Genomic DNA, 21,291 nt, shown 5'->3' on the forward strand with positions numbered 1-21,291 from the left:
CAAGACTGTACCCTCCTGTTCTGCCTCCCCAGCCCTCAGCTGTTCAGAGCCCTTCCCAGCTCCACTGAGGCTCTCTGCTCCAAAGGAAGTTCAGGAAGAGAGCAGGTATCCCTACTCCCCCTTCTGAAGTGGCTCAAGTTGGGGTGAAGATATCCTCCTTCCTCTGAGGTTCCCACCATTCAATCCTACCTTGCCATTTTTTCTTCCTCTTCATCCTGCATTAGAGCCTGCTAGTCTGGGCCTGATTCTGACCATATTGTGGGGCTCGTTGCAATTACTTTGTCCCATGATGAGGAAAACGGTCCCTATAGAATTCCTGCATCTGTGAAAAACACAGGGTTTCTCTTGGGGGTGGGGGGAAGTGGTAAGCCTCCTTTAAAGGACATTCCTTCAGAGCTCTCTCAGTGCCTAGTGCTGCCCATTCAAAACATTTACCTTGGTAAATGTTTCCAGCAGTGGTACACTAATAATATAGATCTGCTCAATATGCATATCCAAAGGCCTGGAGAATTTAAAGAAACAGATTGTGTTACACACAAGAAGCAATCTGCAAAACAGAGCTAAACACCTTAATAGCCAACAGAGCAACTACTCAGGAGTGGGAAACTTTTTCAGCCAGGCAAGCAAAAGACATTACCAGAGCGCAAGGACACTTTCCAGCCAGGCAAAAGTACCCAAGGAGGCTACAAAGCAGGTACCCAAGGAGGCATGGCTGAGGCGGGAATCTGGCCTTAAGAGATATTATTTGATGATGATGATGATGATGATGATGATGATTAAAATTTGTATTCCGCCCTGCATCCGAAGATCACAGGGTGGTCCACAACATAGAAATACAAAATGAGAACACAAAATACATAATAAAACAAGAATATAAAACCAACCAATTACCCCCTCCCACAAACACATTTAAAAGGATGTAGAATGTTAATCAGCCTGGTTAAAGAGAAACGTTTTTGCTCTGGCGGGAGCATTCCACAAATGGGGAGCCACCCCAGAAAAGGCCGATTCTTGTGTTGCCACCCTCTGGACCGCTCATGTAGGAAACATATGAAGAAAGGCTTCAGATCATGATTCCAGGGTCCTGGACGGTTCATATCAGGCACTAGGGAAAACCTGGACATTTCAGTTGGCTCCTAGAAGTGTTAGAGGAGGCAGCGTACCTATGCTCTTGCTGAGAGAACAGACTAAAAAAAAAAAAAAAATCTGAAACCACAGTAAATTATAAAATCACATATAACCACAGTACCCCATGAGGCTTATTATAGAAAAGAGCAAAACACATTACCTTATCATAAATACAAATTTGTATTCTGTAACAGAGTGCAATCAATTCCCATTCCTGAAACTTATTTATCTATATAAAAATATTTATTTCTGTGTCTCTTAGCAGGATGGACCACTGAGTTTGTACTACTCAAATCCTCTTTAGAGTTTTCATGATTTTTCATCATCACTGCTAATTTAATAACTGCTAATTGCTCCTATAACTTTGTAATCGACCTGGCTTTTGGCTTTCCTTCAGAAGTCTAGCAAATAAAATTCTGGCCAAAGTGAGTATATGTAGTATTTGTGCCTGACATTTTTCTGGAACGCTATGCTTCACAGAATTCAGTAGACCTGTTAAAGGAAACTTTGGGAAATGTTTGTTAATGACACCAGCCTCCATAGACCAAACGTTTTCTGTTCTGCTTTTGGGAATTTCCACTACATATGCTAGAACTCCTGGTTTCTCTCTTTACAGAACCAACATGTACTGTCCTGCCCTTCTACTCTTTGTGTCTGATGCCATTGCATGGCCGTCAAACACAGTTGTCTTTATAACATGCAGCCACCAAAAAAGTTAATTCCTCACTTAAACTTTGTGGAATATTTCTTTCTCATTTTTAACATTTCAAATTCAGTTTTCTCCAGGTGTAACTCATGTTTCTGCCCTACCCTATGTGTAACAGGGAGAGGGCTCTTGTGCTTGCATCCTGCTTGTGGGTTTCCTACATAAAATCATAAAACTGTAGAGTTGGAAGGGACCACGAGGGTCACCTAGTCCAACCCCCCTGCAGTGCAGGAATCTTTACCCAACATCCTGTTGGCCACCATGAGAACAGGATGCTGGACTTGGTTGGCCATTTACCTGATTGAGCAGGCTCAAAATTAAGGGTTGACTTTTTGGTTTTGAATAGGATGTAGTAGTAGTAGTTGTTATTTACCCCACTTTTCCCCTCCTCATCGTGTAAGTCATAAACCATCATGTTCCTGAGGTTTATTGTTCCAGTTATGAGATTAAGAAACATAGAAATGTATAACAAAGATGGCTCTCTTTCCATTTTAACAGCCGTGACTTTATGAAAACAAGCTACATGTCTGGCTCACAATGCAAAGCTAAGCATTAACAACCCTGTGATCTTGGTCTTTCTTTCTGTATGACTTTCCAGATGACCTGGATATGGATGATTTCCAGCTGGAACTTGAGGATTCAAAGCTGCACCCCAACATCCAGTGTACCCCGAGCCCTGGTAAGAAATAGCCTTGAAGCACAGCACTTAAATCTTTAAACAGAAGCATGGTTGCTATGCGTGTTGCAAGGGAAGCCAGCAAATACTATTTCTGTGGTGGCAACAGATGAGGGCTACATACATCGCTCCATTCAGAATTGTGTTCTTTTGTGGTTGAATTATGCAAGCATGGAATTGGGAGTGGATGAAGAATTCAGCAAATTTGTAATCCCCCTTTTTAAAAAGCTATTTTTCTAGTCTTTAATGCCACAAAGAAAGTGAATGTCAATGTTTGTGAAAGCTCGGGGGGTGGCGAGCAGGATTGTTGTAGCCTGGGGCAGTCTTCCATGCCCCATCTAGCTCTTTGCCCCACCCCACCAGCTCCATAAGTGGAATCAGAATGAAAAATAAGCATTTTGTTCTGTGAACGTTCTGCTGCAAAACCCTGGTTGCAGCAACTGGTTTTAAAGCTGTAGAGCTGCATGTACAAGACCTGCCTTCTGCATTGAGCCTCCTTGACTTGTAGCCATGAAGTCCCTCAGCCTCTGCTTGCTTATTCAGTAAGTGCCTGTTGCTTCATCACATATAAATGTAAGTGGAGCAAAATGGTCAAATGTCCTAAGAAGCTGCCTTATACAGAATCAAACCAATAGTCCACCTAGCTCAGTAGTTTCTCCACTGACAGGAGACACCTGGGATTGAACTTGGGACCTTCTCCATGCAAAGCAGATGCTGTACTGAGCCACAATCTCGTACTCAGCAGTGCCTTGTGCCAGTTGCTCTGCTGCAGCATCCAGTTTGTAATGTGGCTCCTTCCTTCTTATCTTCCAGGCCCGTTCAAGCCCTGCGATCACCTGTTTGAGAGCTGGGTCATCCGCCTGGGTGTCTGGCTGATTACGTTGGTCTCCATGCTGTGCAATGGGCTGGTCATGGCGGTTGTCTTTGCATCGCCCGGCTATCTGTCCCCCGTCAAGTTTGTCATTGGCACCATTGCTGGAGCCAACATGCTGACGGGCACGTACTGTGCCATCCTGGCCTTCGTGGACGCCATCACCTTTGGTCACTTCGCGAAATACGGGGCCCGGTGGGAGACGGGTGCAGGGTGCCAGGTGACAGGGTTCCTGTCGGTGTTTGCTTCAGAGGCTTCCATCCTTCTGCTGACCCTGGCCGCCGTGCAGTGCAGTCTCTCGGTGTCATGCATGCGGACCTATGGGAAGGTGCCGTCTTTTGGCACCGTCAAGGCAGGTGCGCTGAGTTGCCTGGCGCTGTCTTCAGTGGCTGCAGCACTGCCTCTCTTCTCTGTTGGGGAGTACGGGGCATCCCCTCTCTGCCTACCCTACCCACTCCTGGATGGGAAGCCTTCCATGCTGGGGTTCATGGTGGCCCTGGTGCTGGTCAACACCCTCTGCTTCCTCATTATCACTGGAACATACATCCGCCTCTATTGCAACCTGCTGAAAGGAGAGTTTGACTCTGTCTGGGACTGTGCTATGATCAAGCATGTGGCTTGGCTCATTTTCACCAACTGCCTTCTCTATTGCCCCGTGGCATTCCTGACCTTCTCTTCCATGCTGAGCCTCTTCCTCGTTACCCCCGAAGTCATCAAGTCTGTGCTGCTGGTGGTGCTTCCTTTGCCAGCCTGCCTGAACCCCCTGCTCTACCTGCTGTTTAACCCACACTTCAGAGATGACCTACGGCTCCTGAGGCAGAAGAGCCAGGCCCGGGAGAGCTGCGCCCAGTCCTATGTGTCAGAGGACACAGAGAAGAGCTCGTATGACTCTACCCAGGCCCTGGTTGCTTTCTCTGACATGGATCATATATTTGAGGCACCAGACATCTTCAGAGTGCCTCCTAGGTGCTCGTCAGTACTAGATGCCTACAGCTACCCATCAGTGACTCTCATCCCACACCAGCAAAAGGCAGGTGCCGGAGGACACAACAGTGGCTTCTCCACTCACCTGTCCTACCTTGCCGATGATGAGTTGCTCATCGCATCAGAAAGCAGAGACCCGGCAAGGAGCAGCCTTAGGATTGCCTTGTTTTCCACACCACCCGCACCAGCCTTCACATCTCACTTATGAACAGTCATTCAGCCTCCCACTCGGTACACATTCACTCTGTGAAAAGCCTATGCAAGAGCCCACCTGTAGCCACCAACAGCTTTGGACAATGGCTGTTCTGGGGAAACAGTTTATTGCTTCTTCTGGGGGGGGGGAGGCCTTGAGAGCCTGCAAGGTGCTGCCAACTCCATGTATCCTAGCTTACTGGAGCATTGTCTTCTGCTCTCCTGCCACACCAGTGTGGGTCCTTCAAGGGGGGACGATGACCAGGGGACCATTGAGTTAAAATCTTCTGAAACACAAAAGCAGGCTATTACCTAAGAAAACCAAAATGTAGCAAAAATGCTAACCAACTATGATGCAGCTTCCCAGGATACATCTGGTCCTGCTCCTTATAAATTGTGCGGAGTAGACAACAGATGGCAACAGAGCGCTATCCCCAATGAACCTTGCCTTAGAACGTTAACAGATGACAAATAAGGCAGTGACTGAGCTGCTATATAGACATGACAATGCCTGCCAGGGTAGATAGCCCAACACCAGCTGAACATCTGAATTGTCACTGCAGTTTCCTCTTCATTTTCTGTAATGAGGTGTGCCATCAGTTCTGTTCTACAAATGGAAAAGAGGAGCTGAAGGTAACATACTATTCTTTAACTTGGGATGCTTCAGTTTCATTAATCCTGGTCTCTTTTTTTAGGAATGATGCACCTATCCAGGCTGCAGATGTCTAAAATTTACTTCTAAGCCACCTAAAAATTAAGCGGGAATCCCAGGGCAGTGACAAAGTCAGGATTAAATCTCACCAAGGTTGTGCCATGTCAAGAGCCAAACCATGCCACATTTTAGGTTCACCATTTAGGGTAGAATGAGCTGCTTGTTCCTGGTCTCACTGAAGCCCATAAATGCAAAACATGAGCTAAAATGCAATGTAATGAATTTGGTGTGTTTCCTTAATCTCTTGGAACTCATGTAAACTCATCCCAATGAGCACATAATGGATAGATATTCTACCTTGTAGCATCCCCTCATTAAAAAAAAAAACTGCTGGTGTTGCAAGGAAGAAGACTTGAGTATAGTGAAAGACTGAAGAAATTTAAGGCCCAGATGTACTCATTCACCATAAGCCAGAAATCCCCAACATAAAAAAGTATTCTTGCCCTCTAAGCCAAGTCTGACAAAGGGCAACTGCAGCTAAAGCCAACCGTTTACAGATTGCAGAATCCAGTTGCATTGCTCCGGTTCTGCAATTCAGCCTTCAATTATCCTCACCTTCTTTGCAACTTAGATATAGAAATCATGAAAGCAAACTCACATCTCTTGCTTTTCCACGTAAAAGCACCTATGCTCTCATTAAGAACTATAGTCCTACTGACAGATGGAAAACAGTGACACAGGACTAAATCTTGATTGGCACAGGAACAAACCTTAATTGAAGCCACTAGGAGGTTATGATTTAACTTGCTGCTTGATGGACCTTGATGGATGCTTCTAGAAAGAGCAAGATACAGAAATTATCTCACCTGTTTAACAACTACAGCTTGCTGAATTGTTCAGGTTAATTTCCAGACTGTTTTTTTTTTTCCTGAGGAGGCATAGTTATCGATTAATAACTTGTCCAGGGAGGTAGGAAAAAATTCCTTCGTAGGGGATTTTATTGCTAACATTTTAATACCTTGCAGAGCACACTATCAAGCATATAGACTAGACTAGTTCTGCTTTTAGGAAAGTTCTTAGTATTGTCAGGAGAGAAATGTAGACTGAAACACAGAGAAGGATGTGGAAAAATGTTACAAATACACCAGGTGCCTTTTCCTTCAATCCCCTTAAGGATGATTCTGCTGAAATAATAATTTTGGTTACTACAGTGTTCTGGGTGGGTAGAACTCCAGAACTCTTAAAGTCCCCACTTGCTACTTTGGCTTACTTAAATACAGTGTATGAATGGAAGCTGGCTTAAATGTCTTGGAAAGATTCATTATGACCTAGAGGAAAAGGTGCAACACATATAGTGGGAAGCCCTTTTGCTGCTCAGCTTCTCCAGAACTAGAATTAGTATTAACCATCCATACCTGGAAATAATTGTCCTCCTTGGGGGTCTAAGTTTGAGCACAGCTCAGTCAACTTTTAGAAATGCAAAATTCCTACAACTCATACCATCAATATGTCCAAAATCAACCACAGGAAGTATCAATTTAAATGCCTTTACACACCATGTTTGTTATTGTCTGTATATACACATTGCCATATATGATGGCATACAATGCTAGCATGAGCATGTTTGTATATTATGTGTATATTTATATAGAGAGCTATATAGCCATTTGCCCTCTCTTTTTGACCCTTGTGTCTTTTTTTTGTATATTGATTTGTAAAGCACTCTGAAAGACCTTGTAGAAAATTAAAAAAATGTTAATTTTAAAACCATGCTTTATTTTGTTTCTATGACTTAGGTTGGGGAACCACAAACCCACAGGCTTGTTCCTACATGCTCATTCCTTGCGACAGCTTGTATCTAGGCATAATCTTATCACAGATGTATCGCCACAGATATAAACTCAAAGTTTTCCAGCTGAGTTGGTTCATGTGTTCAGTTGCCAGTCATCAGGTTTAAGAGTTCTCTAGTGACATGCATGAAAGTGAACAAGCTCCGGTGTGTATGCTAGGAAGTACCAGCATTATTATCTAACATCACAGCAAGTGTGGTTTGGGAAATATAGTGGGGGGTGGGGACAAGACAGACATAATCTCAGACAGAAAGTGAAAGCCTCTCTTTTAGTAAAGGAGTCTGACTTGACAGCTCCAAAGACAAACTAGCTGCTGAAGCATTACATCAACTCTTCAAGGAAACCCCTCCCAACCCCAAATCTTATCTGGGTCTTGCATTTCATGCCTTTATATGAAGGCCCAAGGAGATGAATGAATGAACACTCCCACTTCAGTGACAGTTGGCTTTAAAGGAGGCTTATACACAATTTTGATAGCCTGTGACTTCAGATAGCTGAAGAACAAAATGGTACATCAAAGTTGTTGTTTTTAAGGCAGATTAATATGCTGGCTAACCCACAAGGATTGGAATGTGAACTAAGCTCATCAGAGTTCCTTCAATTTTTGAAAAATCTTAGTAATAGCATAGTCATTTGAAAAAACACACACACAGATAATGAAATATTGAGAACCTCTACAATTCCATACCAATCCAGATGGTCTCAAATTCTGTATTTGGGACACGTGGAAGTTTAGATGCAAGAGACACAGATGGGGCAACAGTCAGGTAGGGACACAAAGTCTGAGAAAGTAAAGTGAATTGCGTGGAAGACACGTCTTGACACACATACCCTATTTAGGCATTTTGCACAGCCTCTTCATATGAAAGCATGAGAAAAGGGATTAAGGTTTTTTAATCATGAAAACAGATTCTTTCCCAGAGACAGTGTTTCTCATTTACCCCATCTCAGCACTACGATGTGGAGTATGTGGCAGTAGGGGAGGAGGAGGGAACTGTGCAAGAGACAGTATTTCCTCTCCTCCCCATCACAGCACTGCAATAGAGAATGTTTACTTGCAAATGCACCTCTTTGAGCTTAAGTTTTGATTATATGATACAATTGCCTACTCTCTAAAATTGTGTTAGGAAAATGATGCAAATTACAAGGGGTTTTCATTTAAACCTGCCTTACCCTCACTTTGAACTGTGATAAATGCTTTGTTTCAGCTGCCCTGAATAACGACTGAATGATATATGTTTATTGTGCAGAGGCTTTTAAAAAAATCTGCTTCAGTCTCTCTTTGGAGTGTTAAAAATCTTTGATTGTGCCACCTGTACATAAATTTTTGAATTCTATTTTGTGATATACAGGCAACCCCTGATTTCCGCAGGGGCTACGTTCTGGGTCATCATGTGCGATGGCAGAGCATGCATAAACCCAACCCGCCCCTTTCCTGGGTTGCCACGATGCATGCGTGGTCACACATCAATTGGACGCACGTAAATCAGTTGTTGCCTGTGTATCTATTTGTGTGTGCTTGTATATATATGCACACATATACACACACTTTAATGTAGAAGATTCCCAGCAAAAATGATTACACTAAAAGAATTTTAATTCCAGTTAACAAATTAATCTCAGTTGCTGTGCTCAGGTCCTGCTTGCAGGCTTCTGTAGGCATCTGACTGGCCACTGTGGGAATTGAATTCTGGACTAGGTGAGCCATTGGTCTGATCCAGGAGATTTGTCTTGTGTTCCCATGTTCTAACATCCCCATTGTGACCAAAAATAATTTATTACCTCTGTTTCCCATACATTCAAATGGCCTAATAATGCTTTCCCCTCTACCAGTGATTTGGTACAGTGGTACCTCGCAAGACGAATGCCTCGCTAGACGAAAAGCATTCGCTAACGAAAGGGTGACTCGCAAGACGAATTTCCCTATGGCTGTGACTCACAAAACAAAAACGTTTTGCAATTTTTTTTCATCAAACCGCGCTTCCTCCGACCGTGCTTCGCAAGACGAAATTTCCACTATACGACAGCACTCGCAGAACGAATTAATTTCGTCTTGCGAGGCACCACTGTATTTTGCTCACTAGGAGGATTACTTTGGGGAAAGAAAACCCCAAATATCGACATATAGGCAATATAGTTCCTGCTGGAAGGTAGCAGCAACTGCCTTCTCTCAGAGAAGACAAATGTGATAAATTGTATGGCTGAAAAATTTGCTAGTGTGGGCCTTTGCCAAAATACGTTATGAACCAATATTTAAACCTACTGTATAATCTGTTTAGAAGAGTTATGCTTAGGTTTCTTTTCACAGTTGGAAAAATTGGGATTAAAGTCAAAACATAGTTTCAGTCCAACTTTCTTCACATCCCAGTTCTAATAAAGACACTATCCAGTCTTCTCCATAGGCATGTGCTCAACTTTTCCTCAAGCACACCTTGCAAAATAACCATTTAAAAAATACAAACTTACCCATTTTTAATTCAGCATGGGGATGCAATGGGAAAGTAGATTGAATGCTTGATGCATTGTTGTTGCCTGTGAATAAAATTATATTTCTGAAAAATGTTATATATCCAAAGAATTGCCTACTTTGGTGGAAGTATAACAGTAGCTATGGGTGTGTACAGTTATCTTTAGGAATTTATTCAAAGATATGTTCGCAACTGGCTGTACTTATACTAATTAAAGTCCTGTTCATTTTAGCTTTGACCCAGAATAAGAGTGCTTTACTAAGAATACACTGACGCATTTTGTTGCATGTCCTACTTTTACTGCTAATTACCTAAGAATATTATATTAAATTTAACAGGTTTAGTAATGTGTACTAAAGGTTTAGCAACATTGGTAAAGAGCAGCGTCCACAAGGAAAAGCCAAACTCACGCTGCACTTTTACAGTTAAACATGCCTAATTGTTTTTAGTACTGCTTCTGTCTCCACTGTCACACCCTAAATTTAGAGGAGGAATCCAGCACACCAGAGATACTTCTCTAATTAAACAGTGAGGAATTGGAACCTGGGCATGCAAACCACGAGTTCTTCCTTGAACTGTGGGTCCTTCAGACCCATGCTCAACTTGCTGGAGGTGTGCTTCAACTTACAAAGCTGCTAGGAAAGGAGCAGATACATAAAATATTATTTGCACTCATCTATAGTCCAGCAAGTGAGGCCAAAGGTACACACAGCTTTCGCTTCCAGAAATACAGTAGTTTAAACACCATTCATGACCATTAGTCATAGCGGGACTAAATATGTTATTTATTATTCTCTCATTGGTGCCTTCATTCAAAACATGTGCAAAATACACAAATTAGACAGTGAAAGGCAAATTGCTGTAAAGAACTTAAAGAAATCTGCAGAAGTAAAATAAGATGTTTTTAAAAACAGACAAGTGCTATATTGCATCACTGACACAACCTTAGAGGCATTGCATATAACGAGTAAATAGTACATTAATTGCAACAAGTCTACTTAAGAGATGGAAAGGAACACTGAAACACACACAGAGCTAGAGACCGGGATATTGCACAACAGCAAAGCTTCTATGTTTCTGAGCAAGGTCTTTTGGACAATCCACTGATACTGCTTCCTTTCCTTTTCTGGGAAATGTGAGAATCTTTGGGTGGGTTGGCTGCACTTTGGTGGTTCTCTTCATCGGTGGTTTCCAAAGTCTGGAATAACATCAGAGAAAACCAACTGAGAGAGAAAAATATTGGTTTCTGTGTTCACACTTTGCTCAAAGGACCAATGCTTTCATTCACATCTTGCAAGTATGCAGACTCCCCAAGTTAAGACTTCAAAAGTCATGGGACACATTTTTTTTTTCTTTAAAGACACAAATCAGCTAACTCTTCACCCTCTTACCACCCCCACCCAGAATTCCCATAGATCCTCATTATACAGCTCACCACATTTAGTGGCCTGACAGTCAAACTTGAGGTGCTACAGAAGAGAAAAAGTGCCTTTTCCTCCATCACTGGACTGTTCTTACGTGTTCTGGGAACTAGAAAAACTTTTTCAGAAATTTGTGCAATACAATATGCATGGCTGTGCAGGATTTGTATAGGCTGTTCATAGATCACTTCCATAGCACAGATATACCCAGTACGTTTTTTCTGGGGGCATTCAAGGGTATGCAGTACCGGCATCTTTTTGCCTAGAAGAAAAGCACTGGGTATACCAGTTCTTTTACAAGCAAATTCTGGGCAACATGGAGATGCTACCTCCAAACAGAAACCAGTTATTTCTACAAGGAGGCCAAATTTATCCAAAGCTGAAATTCTGCTGACAGCCTAAGAAGAATCAGCTTCTTCACATTAGTTAAGAAACAAGAAAGTGCAACTGGGAAAGAAGCTGTATTATTTAAGGTTCAGATGCCCCCAAGTGTTTCAGCTGTGTAATTTCATCCCAATTTACCTGGAAATTTCAATAAAAGTAGAAGGCATAGCTGTGAATTACTGAAGACCACTCTGTGCTTTATTGGGGCACACAAAACTGTTGAAGATGACACAGGATAATTTATACAGAGCTGATTGCTGGTGCTGGGTTGGGTTGGGTGTTCTAGCATGGATGACTCCAAGTATTAAGTGCTCCCTCAAAGTTTATTTCCTGCTATTCTATTCACTCCCCAGCTTTCAGTCACTGTAGAATACAGCCCTTTATAGTATGCATTAAATCCTGCTCCCCTGAATGGTGGCATTTGCACTCCCAAACATTTTTTGCTTGGGAGTTGCCCTGAGACCCAAGTCTCATGTGCCCACCAGTCTTTTGATTTGTCCATTCTATGTTAAAAAAGAGCAACTACAACGAACAGAAAGTTAGGAATCCACTTTTTGAACAGAACGGTGAAAAGTTACAGAAGAAAGACAAGGGAATCAGGGTTCTAAACCAGGGAGCCAGCCAAATGCTTGAACAATTAGAGTTCTAAAAAGTGCAGGAAGCCTGCAAGAGAACAGCTGTCTCCCACTACAGATGTTTGCCCTGAACACTTGTAATACAGAAGCAACCGTGCAACAATGGGGGCAGTCTAAAGGCACAGTCCCTTTTGTACCTGCAGTGCCCCTACATGCAAGAAAAGACTGAATAGGGTCAAAGTGATGGAGGTGGCAGAATGGACTTTACTACTTCAGACTGCAAGTGGAGGAAATTATTATTACTTATTAAATTTCTATTCCGCCCTTCATCCAAGGATAGCAGGTCAGTTTACAACATAAAAACACAAAACTATATACCATGATAACAAACAAAAACATTAAGACCTGCAGCCTAGGGCTTTTGGAATGGTATTCCATGCTCACCAAAAAAAATGGAAGAGCAATGATTTCAGATAGAAGTTACAGTAGGAGGTGAAATATCCTATCAAGCATTAAGATCATAGCCAAAGACTACACCCCCATCATTTTGAAGTTATCACGTACTATACGGAAAACTTCAGAAACACACACTGAGAGGAATCAGGGATATATACAGAATGTCAAAAGACGATCTCTCAACCTGCCCTTAACCATGCTTTGCCATCTCCTCTCCACTCCTCAAATCACCCAGTTTGCTTGTCTGGAATGCTATAACCAATTCTGTGACTGGGAAGAGGCCAGAATAACTACAGTCATACCTTGGTTTTCAAACAGCTTAGTTCTCGAATGTTTTGGCTCCCAAACGCTGCAAACCCAGAAGTGACTGTTCCGGTTTGCGAACTATTTTTGGAACGTCCGACGGAGGTTCATGCAGCCAATCAGAAGCTGCACTTTGGTTTCCGAACGTTTTGGAAATCAAACGGACTTCCAGAACGGATTCTGTTCGACTTCCAAGGTACGAATGTACACTGGTAGACTTGTTTGATGAGGATAGACCCTCATCTCATGACAAGCTTATCGTGTTCTAACCTGACTCTGGAGCACAATGGTTTAAAGCCCTGCAGGTGAGCAGCTTGACATTCAGGTTAAAAGCACTCATCTTTGAAAGTGTTTACAGTGGTTAGTTCACAGGAAGGGTATTAACTACCCTCTATGGAATCCTAATTGATTCTTTTTGCAGGGACGCTAATGGTCCTTGCATGATGTAGGAGAATGATATTGGCAAACCAATCTCTGAAGCTTCCTGGTGTGCTGTGGTCGCCTGCACCCTTTAAAACTGTATCAGCAGCCATCAAACTAGCTTCTCAAGTTTTTTTAAGCAATATAAGGTGTCAGCGGTGAACTAAGTTATATGAATCACCCTCTACAGTGAGCCTGCAACTTACTCGGGGGTTGTGTTCCAGGGATCACACCTAAAGCCAAAATCACATGAAGTCAAAACACAGGTAGAATTGCCAAAGTCGGACACCTGCCCTTTATTTATTTATTGCCAAGCGCGTAAAGCTGAATGCACACAAGTTAAATGTGTCTAAGTTGTGGGCTTACTGTATTAAAAAAAGAAACTCGTTTCGCTGCATATGTAGACCAGATGTAACTGGGAGAATTTCTAGAAATTATTTCCTAGATCAGTGAACAAGGCTGATCCCACATCCTAAATTTCCCTGGAATCAATGCGTGTTTGGCCTGGGGTACTGGAATGATTTTACCGAAAGGTCTGCGTCTCTGCTGATTAATTCCTCCCCTCATACAAATACATGGAGGATGTGTGCTGTCTGCAGATTTAGAACCATACTGCAAGCCAAATAAAATTCCATATAAAATGTTTGCAACAGGGTAACTTCCAAATATTCTTACCCAAGGCATATTCTACAAGATCAGACACAAATAAAATACAATAAACTGAACAATCCCTGCATTTTTCTATGATGTTTTAGAGTTATGATAACGTGGCCAAGAAAGCAAAACAAAAACTCTCATTGCCAGAAAAGGTAGTCTACAAGCGAGAAGTTAATCCAGACACTTGTGTTTCATGGCACATTCATAGTATTTCCATCCCACAAACTCAATTATAGGAAGATGGGCAATTATAGGTGACGCAGATTTGAAGTATTCCGTTGGGCACAGCAAGACTGCACATGTGAAGATTAACCTACACCCCATTCCTCTCTAACAAAAGTGATGTATTTTCCTTACCATTGTTGTCTGGCTTGCATACTTCTCTGTCCATTGTCTGGCATTTCTGAGGAATGTTTGCTTGTTGTATTTATACTCAGAGGACTAGACATAATTTTTTTAAAAAAGTAAGAGACAAGGATAATTATGGCCTCTCAACCATAAGACCATAGTTAAGTTTGATGACAGATTTACTAGACCACATGGAAGACTACTTAACTACACTAGGTATTTAGGAAGACTGCAATCGCCATGTTTTGTATCCTGTATGTAACACGTATATCCAACCTTTTTAAAGCATGATGTTTCAAGGTGGAAAGCGTTGACCTCACTGTCAACAAAACAAATTCTATTTGAGCATCCCCCACCTCCCCCTCCCCACACTTCCAGGTCAACATGACCTTTTCTCAGTTGTATTACAGTGGTGCCTCGCTAGACGAAAATAATTCGTTCTGCGAGTATTTTTGTCTAGCGATTTTTTCGTCTAGCAAAGCACCAATGCAAACCGCGGTTTTCGCTAGACGGGAAAAAAAAATTCGTCTTGCGAGGCAGCCCCATTGACAAATTCGTCTTGTGGGGCAGCCTTCCGCTAGACGAATGCCTTCGTCTAGCGAGTTTTTCGTCTAGCGAGGCATTCGTCTAGCGGGGCACCACTGTACTGGGAAATTTGTACCCCAAAGAAATGAACTGCAAGGGGTACATCTATTGCACACTGTGGTTTATTCACATCCCTTCACAGACAGAGTTATAGCATAGTTATAGCTTCCAAAAATACAACACACATTCCACCAAAATAAAGGAGGAAACTTACTATGTCAGCCATGAGGGGGTCATCAGGGTTGGGTTCATTCATAAGTATCTGTATTGAAGTCAGCAAAGTAGCAATATTCAAAGATGGTCTCCATGCACCCTGCACAGAATGAAAAATTACTTGGGTGAGTGGGGGTATTATGATACAAAGAGAAGTGTGTTTTGTTGGGAGTTACTTTGCAGGCCCAAGATATAATTTCCCCCAAGATTTTCTGGGCAACATTGCAGAAATTTAGAAACAACCTGTATATCAATTAATATATACAAGTGTGACATGCAACAAAATGCTGCAATGTATTCTCTTCCGATAACAGGAGTGCAGTTTCCTCCAGATAGCGGTGAGGGACTTAAGTAGTCCAGTTCACATTCCTTCCCTAAATTCTCTTTTCTAAATCTCACTCTACATTCCATGGCTTGAGGAGACCACCCTTCATCCTCTATATTTGTTGAGTTGATTTTGGAGGTGTGTGCTGCCCTCTTTTGTTTAACTCTTTATGTACTTCTGAAAAAGCTTAGAATAACTCCCAGCAAACTATTTGCTCCCTCCAATCCCTGTTTGGCAACAATCACAATGACACTCATGAACTTCAGTATTATCAATATGCATAGCCAGATCAACATGTTGCAAAAATATGTGGTATTCAAAACCTCAAAAGCATCAACCCCACCTGTGCCACACACACCCCAAAGGCAATTAAGAAAAGATGAGGTTTACAAGGAGCTTAGACCAGTTGAATGTTTCTGTCCAGGTCTCCTAAACAGTGAAATACAAGCAAGTGACCTCTTCAACCAATACACATAGCAGGATCTGCACTTGCAGATAGGAACAGCTGTGCCAGGCGGCCTACTGCTGCTCTCATCAATCCCTGTAAGAGAGGCAACTCATTACCTTAGGTGGCAATCTGAGAACATCCAGGCAAATTCTTCCAGCTGAGTCAATGTTGGGATGGTAGATGGGAGTCAGAAAGCGTATCTTTGGGGGTTCAAATGGATACCTAATAAAAAAACAGTTGGTTCTCTTATTTTGAAAGAGAATTTTCACAAGTTAACACCCACAAATCCCTCGTTCTTATCCATTTCTGAACATGCACGAGCACACACACAGAGAGTGATATCCAATTGTGGTATCCTATTTAAGCAAACAGGGTTTACACTTCCTAACCTCTGCAGTCCCCTACATGCCACCAAAAGCTATTATTTGGAGGGTTAGAAGAACTCCTGTTGCACCTATTGGCATAAAATTGATCTCGCTCACTAGAGCAGGCACATCCAACTTCCAAGCGCCTGCGATCTACTCCTTCTTGGACATGCGTGATCTAGAGGAATCAGCTTGATCTTAAAGCAGTGTAACAGCTCTCTAGTTCCTAATCCTGTAAAAGGAACTGCAGTCTCATGTGCTGTATTTAACAAACCTATCTACGATTCCATATCTGTCTAGTACATTGAAGCACAAAAGATTTTCAAAAATCCACTTAACTTTCAGGCACAACTACTTCCAAGTTAAAAATTCCTTTCTCGTATGGTGTATCTGCAGATCCCAACATTTCTAAAGAGAAAAAGACTTATTAAGATACATCAATACTGCCCTCTTTAGGTAACTGCTTCAGTCACTGCAAAAACAAAGTTTGATCACATAAGCCACAATATATTCATAATATCTTCAAAATCCATCCATCCAAGGAACTAGGCAGAAAAAGAACAAAAGTTAATTATTTATTTTTCAGACTTACTGTTCAGTGCCAGAATTCTAAAAAGACTTGGATGAGGATGTATTTTTATCTTCCAGGAAAGGATATTTATACTGGCTAACAAAATAAATCTTTGTCCAAAAAGAATTAGAAAATTATGAGCATCTTCTAATCTTTGCCACACCAAACATTTGTTTTAGAAAAAGGAGCTACTTCTCTATTTCCTGCTATGCAGACGACCTAGTATCTTTACCTTTCATGGATTATATACATAATTCTGATATACACAACACCTTCTCTTTCATTATTAATCACAACTAAGTTCAGCTTCTTAAGCAACATTTCCTCAAATTCCAGTGAATCATCGGCAAAAAACTAAATGAAATAATTGCAATAAAACAATCTAGAAAGGGGCTGGGGAATCCATGACTCTCCAGAAGTTGTTGGATTGCAGCTCCCCATCATCCTTCACTGCATACTTTTTGGCACCACGCAAGTTTACTCTGAAACAAATCCAACTTTCTTTATGGAACTCGCTTCTAAATACAGTATACAGTATATTTGCATGTATACAGAAAAAGCAAAACAGAAAGTTCTCTGGAACTTTTAATTAATGCTTATGTATATAAGTTATAGATTCTAACCTCTAACTACTTGTATGTTGTTTTGTTTATTGTTGCTGGGTTACTGAGGTATGGAGGGCAGAAAATATTGAATCCAGACAGATACATACGGGCTTGAAGATCATCTATACGGCTTCCATTCTGCCAGCAAGTAATTCCTGGTGGCGGCTGTGTAGTCAGCAAATACAGCTCCCTCTTAAGTCGTGAAGCCCTTTGCATTGCTCTGCAATACTGTAGGGGAAATTTGCATCATTTAACTTTTCTAATTTCAGCAAACTATAAATCCTTTCTGCTAATGAATTGCATGTCAGAGCAGTAGTAGAATTTTCAGGTAGCTGTATAAGCTTTTTTTTAAAAAAAGTCATGTTTTCATCAATCAATATTAAATAGGATTGAGATACTAGGTAACGTTTTTGCAACTTGTATATGATCTTGTAGAGATCATTAAACACTAGGCTGAGATCTATTAGCAGGTGAGGCAGCACAATATTTCAGGAGTACAGTACAGTGGTACCTCTGGTTACGAACTTAATTCGTTCTGGAGGTCCATTCTTAACCTGAAACCGTTCTTAACCTGAGGTACCACTTTAGCTAATGGGGCCTCCTGCTGCCGCTGACGTGCGATTTCTGTTCTCATCCTGAGGTAAAGTTCTTAACCCAAGGTACTACTTATGGGTTACCAGAGTCTGTAACCCAAAGTGTTTGTAACCCAAGGTGTTTGTAACCCAAGGTACCACTGTAGTTGGAGAGAGCACGCCTTTTCTATCAACTTATGCTATGTGGAAAAGGGTGGACACCAGATTTATAGACTTTACTGGCTTCTGTGGTGATGTCTTTTGCAGAAGTTAGGCTCCCTTCTACCCTGGTAGGAAAGTAGCATTATTACTGGTGGGTATCATTGAGCAGGATTCAACTAATGAGTCCCATCAGCAGACACCCATACAAGAACTTCCATATGCACAATGGGGCTCCCCCACTTCCCCCAGACAATTGGGGGGGGAGAGAATATAAAATACAGAATAAAACCAGCAATTTTTAAACACATTACAATTACTAAAATTGCTTACTAAAATTATATGCCTGGGTATGCTTGAATGAACAAAAATGGTTTTAGCGAGCACTGGGGGGAGAAAAATACAGCGAAGGAACCTGCCTGATATTAATGTGCAGGGAGTTCTGAAGTGAGGGTGCTGTTGACTTGTTGTAAACGTGGGGCAAACGCGATACAGCACTTGCAAAAGTGTGAGTTCTGCAGATCTAAGCGGTGAAGGGGGTACATATTGGGGGCGAAGCAATCCTTCAAGTACAGTTAGTGGAAGTAGACCTTAAACTCCAGGAGGCCTCAGAGTGGCAGCCAGGCCCCTTCCTACTGTTTTTAAGGAAGGCTAGAGAGGGGCATTTTGTTAAAAATGGGAGCCAGTCGGGGAGCTGCAGTTTTGATTTCATTGCCTCTTCTCCCTGGATTTTGACTATATAGTGTGTGTGTGTAGTTAGTGTGTTTGTGTGTACACACACACATACATCCCTGCTCCTGCCAACCTAGCAGTTCGAAAGCAGGTCAAAATGCAAGTAGATAAATAGGTACCGCTCCGGCGGGAAGGTAAACACTGCTCTGGTTCGCCAAAAGCAGCTTAGTCATGCTGGCCACATGACCCAGAAAAGCTGTCTATGGACAAATGTCGGCTCCCTCGGCCAGTAAAGCCAGATGAGCGCTGCAACCCCAGAGTAGTCCGTGACTGGACCCAACGGTCAGGGGTCCCTTTGCACACACACACATTTTAATTGTTGTAACCCGCCCTGGGGACCTGAGGGTGCCAGATAAGATAGCAAAATAAAGATAATAGCAATTATAACACCCTCGAGCCTCAGTAGATGCAGAGGGAGGGCTATTCCTCCCCCCAAAGCGGCTAGAGCGACCGTGCGAAACTGAAGGGGCGCCTCCTCTTTATGAAGGGAAGGGGAGCGCCAGTGTGAACAGGCTCGCCCCGCCCCGCCTCGGAGGGCTTCCTTCGCCAAGGCGGCCTGCGAGACCCCCGCACGAAACCCACCCGGTGCTTACTAACCCCTCTCGGTTTCTGAGGAAGTGGGACCTTCCGCTGCCTTTCCCGCCGTTTCAGAAAGGATCGGCAGCTGAAGCAAAGCTGGAAGGAAGGCGAGGCTCGGGAGGGCTTTAGAAAAACCCGCGCCGCAAGTTAGACGCACGAAGGCCCGACATGCTTTGCACGGGCCGCGGCGTGAATGGGCGTTCGAAGTGCCCGTCAAAATGTGACCTATTACGGATTGGCCAGCGAGGGCGGAGGGCGGAGCGGCTCCAAGCGGGGAAACGGCATATTCAGGTTTTTGCCGACACTTCGGGCACGAAGTCGAACTGCTCTCTCTGTTCTAGGCTGCTGAGGTTTTGTTAGCAGCAATCACAGCTGCTTTGCGCGCCTGCTGAAAATATTCTTATTTTTGTTAGGGAGGGGCAGCCAACGTTGTTCAGCTTTTTTTTTTTTTTAAGGAACTCAGGTGTAAAAATACCCCGGCCGTAAATAGGACATTGCGGGGGGGGGGCAGGCTTCTGCTGGGGTGGGGGGACAGAACATTAGATAACTGAGTACTTTCAATGCTTGTCAATAATTTTTGTGGATCTGGGGGGGGGGGGCTACCCCCCCAGGTTACACCCATGAAGCCTTCTTTGATTTGGATCACAAAAAAATATGAGTTCTGAATTTTGAGATTTGGGAAGCATTATAATTCAGCATGTTAATGATTACCATGTACATAAAATATATACAGATGTGATTTTATATATATATGAAATGGTACTAGTGGGCTGTAAGAAATACACCAAGAAAAACAAACACCAAGAACTCTGGCCAATATAAGTTTCAATAGTGGGAGTAATCTCTACTCGCAAATCAATAGTAAATTATAACAAAAACTAATCCATTCAAATACATATATTCAGACAGAGATTACAAACTCAGACAGAGATTATAAACTCAAACTCACAGGGATATGTACAACACAATAATCCATTACAGTATTGGAAATGAGAGTCTTTGAACAGAGACAAGTTCATGTTAGTCCATAGTCAGGTTTGATGTGAAGATCTTAGTTTCAATCATTGAGCAGAAGTCAGTTATGGATCAGAAACCAGGACAGGGCCCTGTTTCGATGCATTCACCATCAGCTAAGTTTTAAGGGGTCATATAAGTTTGAAGAAATTGTGTAAGTATATCCTGTTATTTTCTATGTTTCTCAGAGATAACAACTAAGTGTGTGAAGATCGACGTGTATCTTGAGCTTTTCTGCGCGTAAGAAATATGCACATTTCCACATTAATATTGTGAAATATATTTCCTCCCCACACACATCTCCATACTTTGTTACCAAGGTATTTGTTTACTTAGCATGGGTAGTAGTTATATTCTTAGGTATATAAGATTTGACATTTTATAGCCCTCTACATTCACTTATCTTGGTCCAATAAAAAGTAATACTGTTCACCTAGGGCAGGGCTAGGGAACCAGATGTTGTTGCACTCCCAACTCCTAAGAGTCCCAGCCAGTATAGCCAATGGGAATTGTAATCCAACAGCATCTAGATTTAAGGATCACAGTTCCCATTACTTACATCACAGGAGCCTACACAACACAAAACACTGTTGCTGTATGTAGGTTATATTTTATTTGTTTTTTTATATTATATTTTGCAAGTGTACATCCAGTTTTTGTTTCCCTTTAAATTATTTAGGGGCCCCCAAGAGAGTGGGGCCTTAAGCCATAAGAGCCAGTGTGGTGTAGTGGTTAAGAGCAGTAGACTCGTTATCTGGTGAACCGGGTTCGCGTCTCCACTCCTCCACATGCAGCTGCTGGGTGACCTTGGGCTAGTCACACTTCTCTGAAGTCTCTCAGCCCCACTCACCTCACAGAGTGTTTGTTGTGGGGGAGGAAGGGAAAGGAGAATGTTAGCCGCTTTGAGACTCCTTCGGGTAGTGAAAAGCGGGATATCAAATCCAAACTCTTCTTCTTCTTCGTTTAGCTTATACGCAAATCCGGCACAGCTTCCCACATCACCTCTCTCTGCTGCTGCCTGCTTAGAGCTGC

The 21,291-nt window shown here is 42.4% G+C and overlaps 2 protein-coding genes across 3 annotated transcripts in view; one reads left to right on the forward strand and one right to left on the reverse strand.

Moving 5' to 3' along the window:
- Positions 1-4,789, forward strand: part of LGR6 (leucine rich repeat containing G protein-coupled receptor 6) — a 140,875-nt gene extending 136,086 nt beyond the window's left edge. The window contains exons 15-16 of the mRNA XM_033153111.1: positions 2,433-2,513; positions 3,324-4,789. Of these exons, the coding sequence (XP_033009002.1) occupies positions 2,433-2,513; positions 3,324-4,573 (1,331 nt within the window). The 3' untranslated portion in view covers positions 4,574-4,789. The remainder of the gene's footprint in view (positions 1-2,432; positions 2,514-3,323) is intronic.
- Positions 4,790-10,288: 5,499 nt separating this feature from the next.
- On the reverse strand, positions 10,289-19,349 carry UBE2T (ubiquitin conjugating enzyme E2 T). 2 transcript variants are annotated; one of them, XM_033153113.1, is made up of 7 exons: positions 19,264-19,349; positions 17,311-17,431; positions 16,366-16,435; positions 15,779-15,884; positions 14,891-14,989; positions 14,101-14,184; positions 10,289-10,725 (listed from the first exon to the last, which is right to left on the reverse strand). In XM_033153113.1, exons 2-7 carry the CDS (start codon positions 17,417-17,419, stop codon positions 10,597-10,599), a joined length of 597 nt encoding a protein of 198 aa, XP_033009004.1. In that variant the 5' UTR covers positions 17,420-17,431; positions 19,264-19,349; the 3' UTR covers positions 10,289-10,596. The 2 variants fall into 2 exon arrangements, with proteins under 2 accessions (XP_033009004.1, XP_033009003.1); XM_033153112.1 differs by having other exon boundaries at positions 17,311-17,423; positions 19,249-19,313.
- Between the last annotated feature and the right edge of the window lie 1,942 nt (positions 19,350-21,291).

The sequence above is a fragment of the Lacerta agilis genome, chromosome 6, assembly GCF_009819535.1.
Source record: "Lacerta agilis isolate rLacAgi1 chromosome 6, rLacAgi1.pri, whole genome shotgun sequence".
Lineage (NCBI taxonomy): Eukaryota > Metazoa > Chordata > Lepidosauria > Squamata > Lacertidae > Lacerta > Lacerta agilis.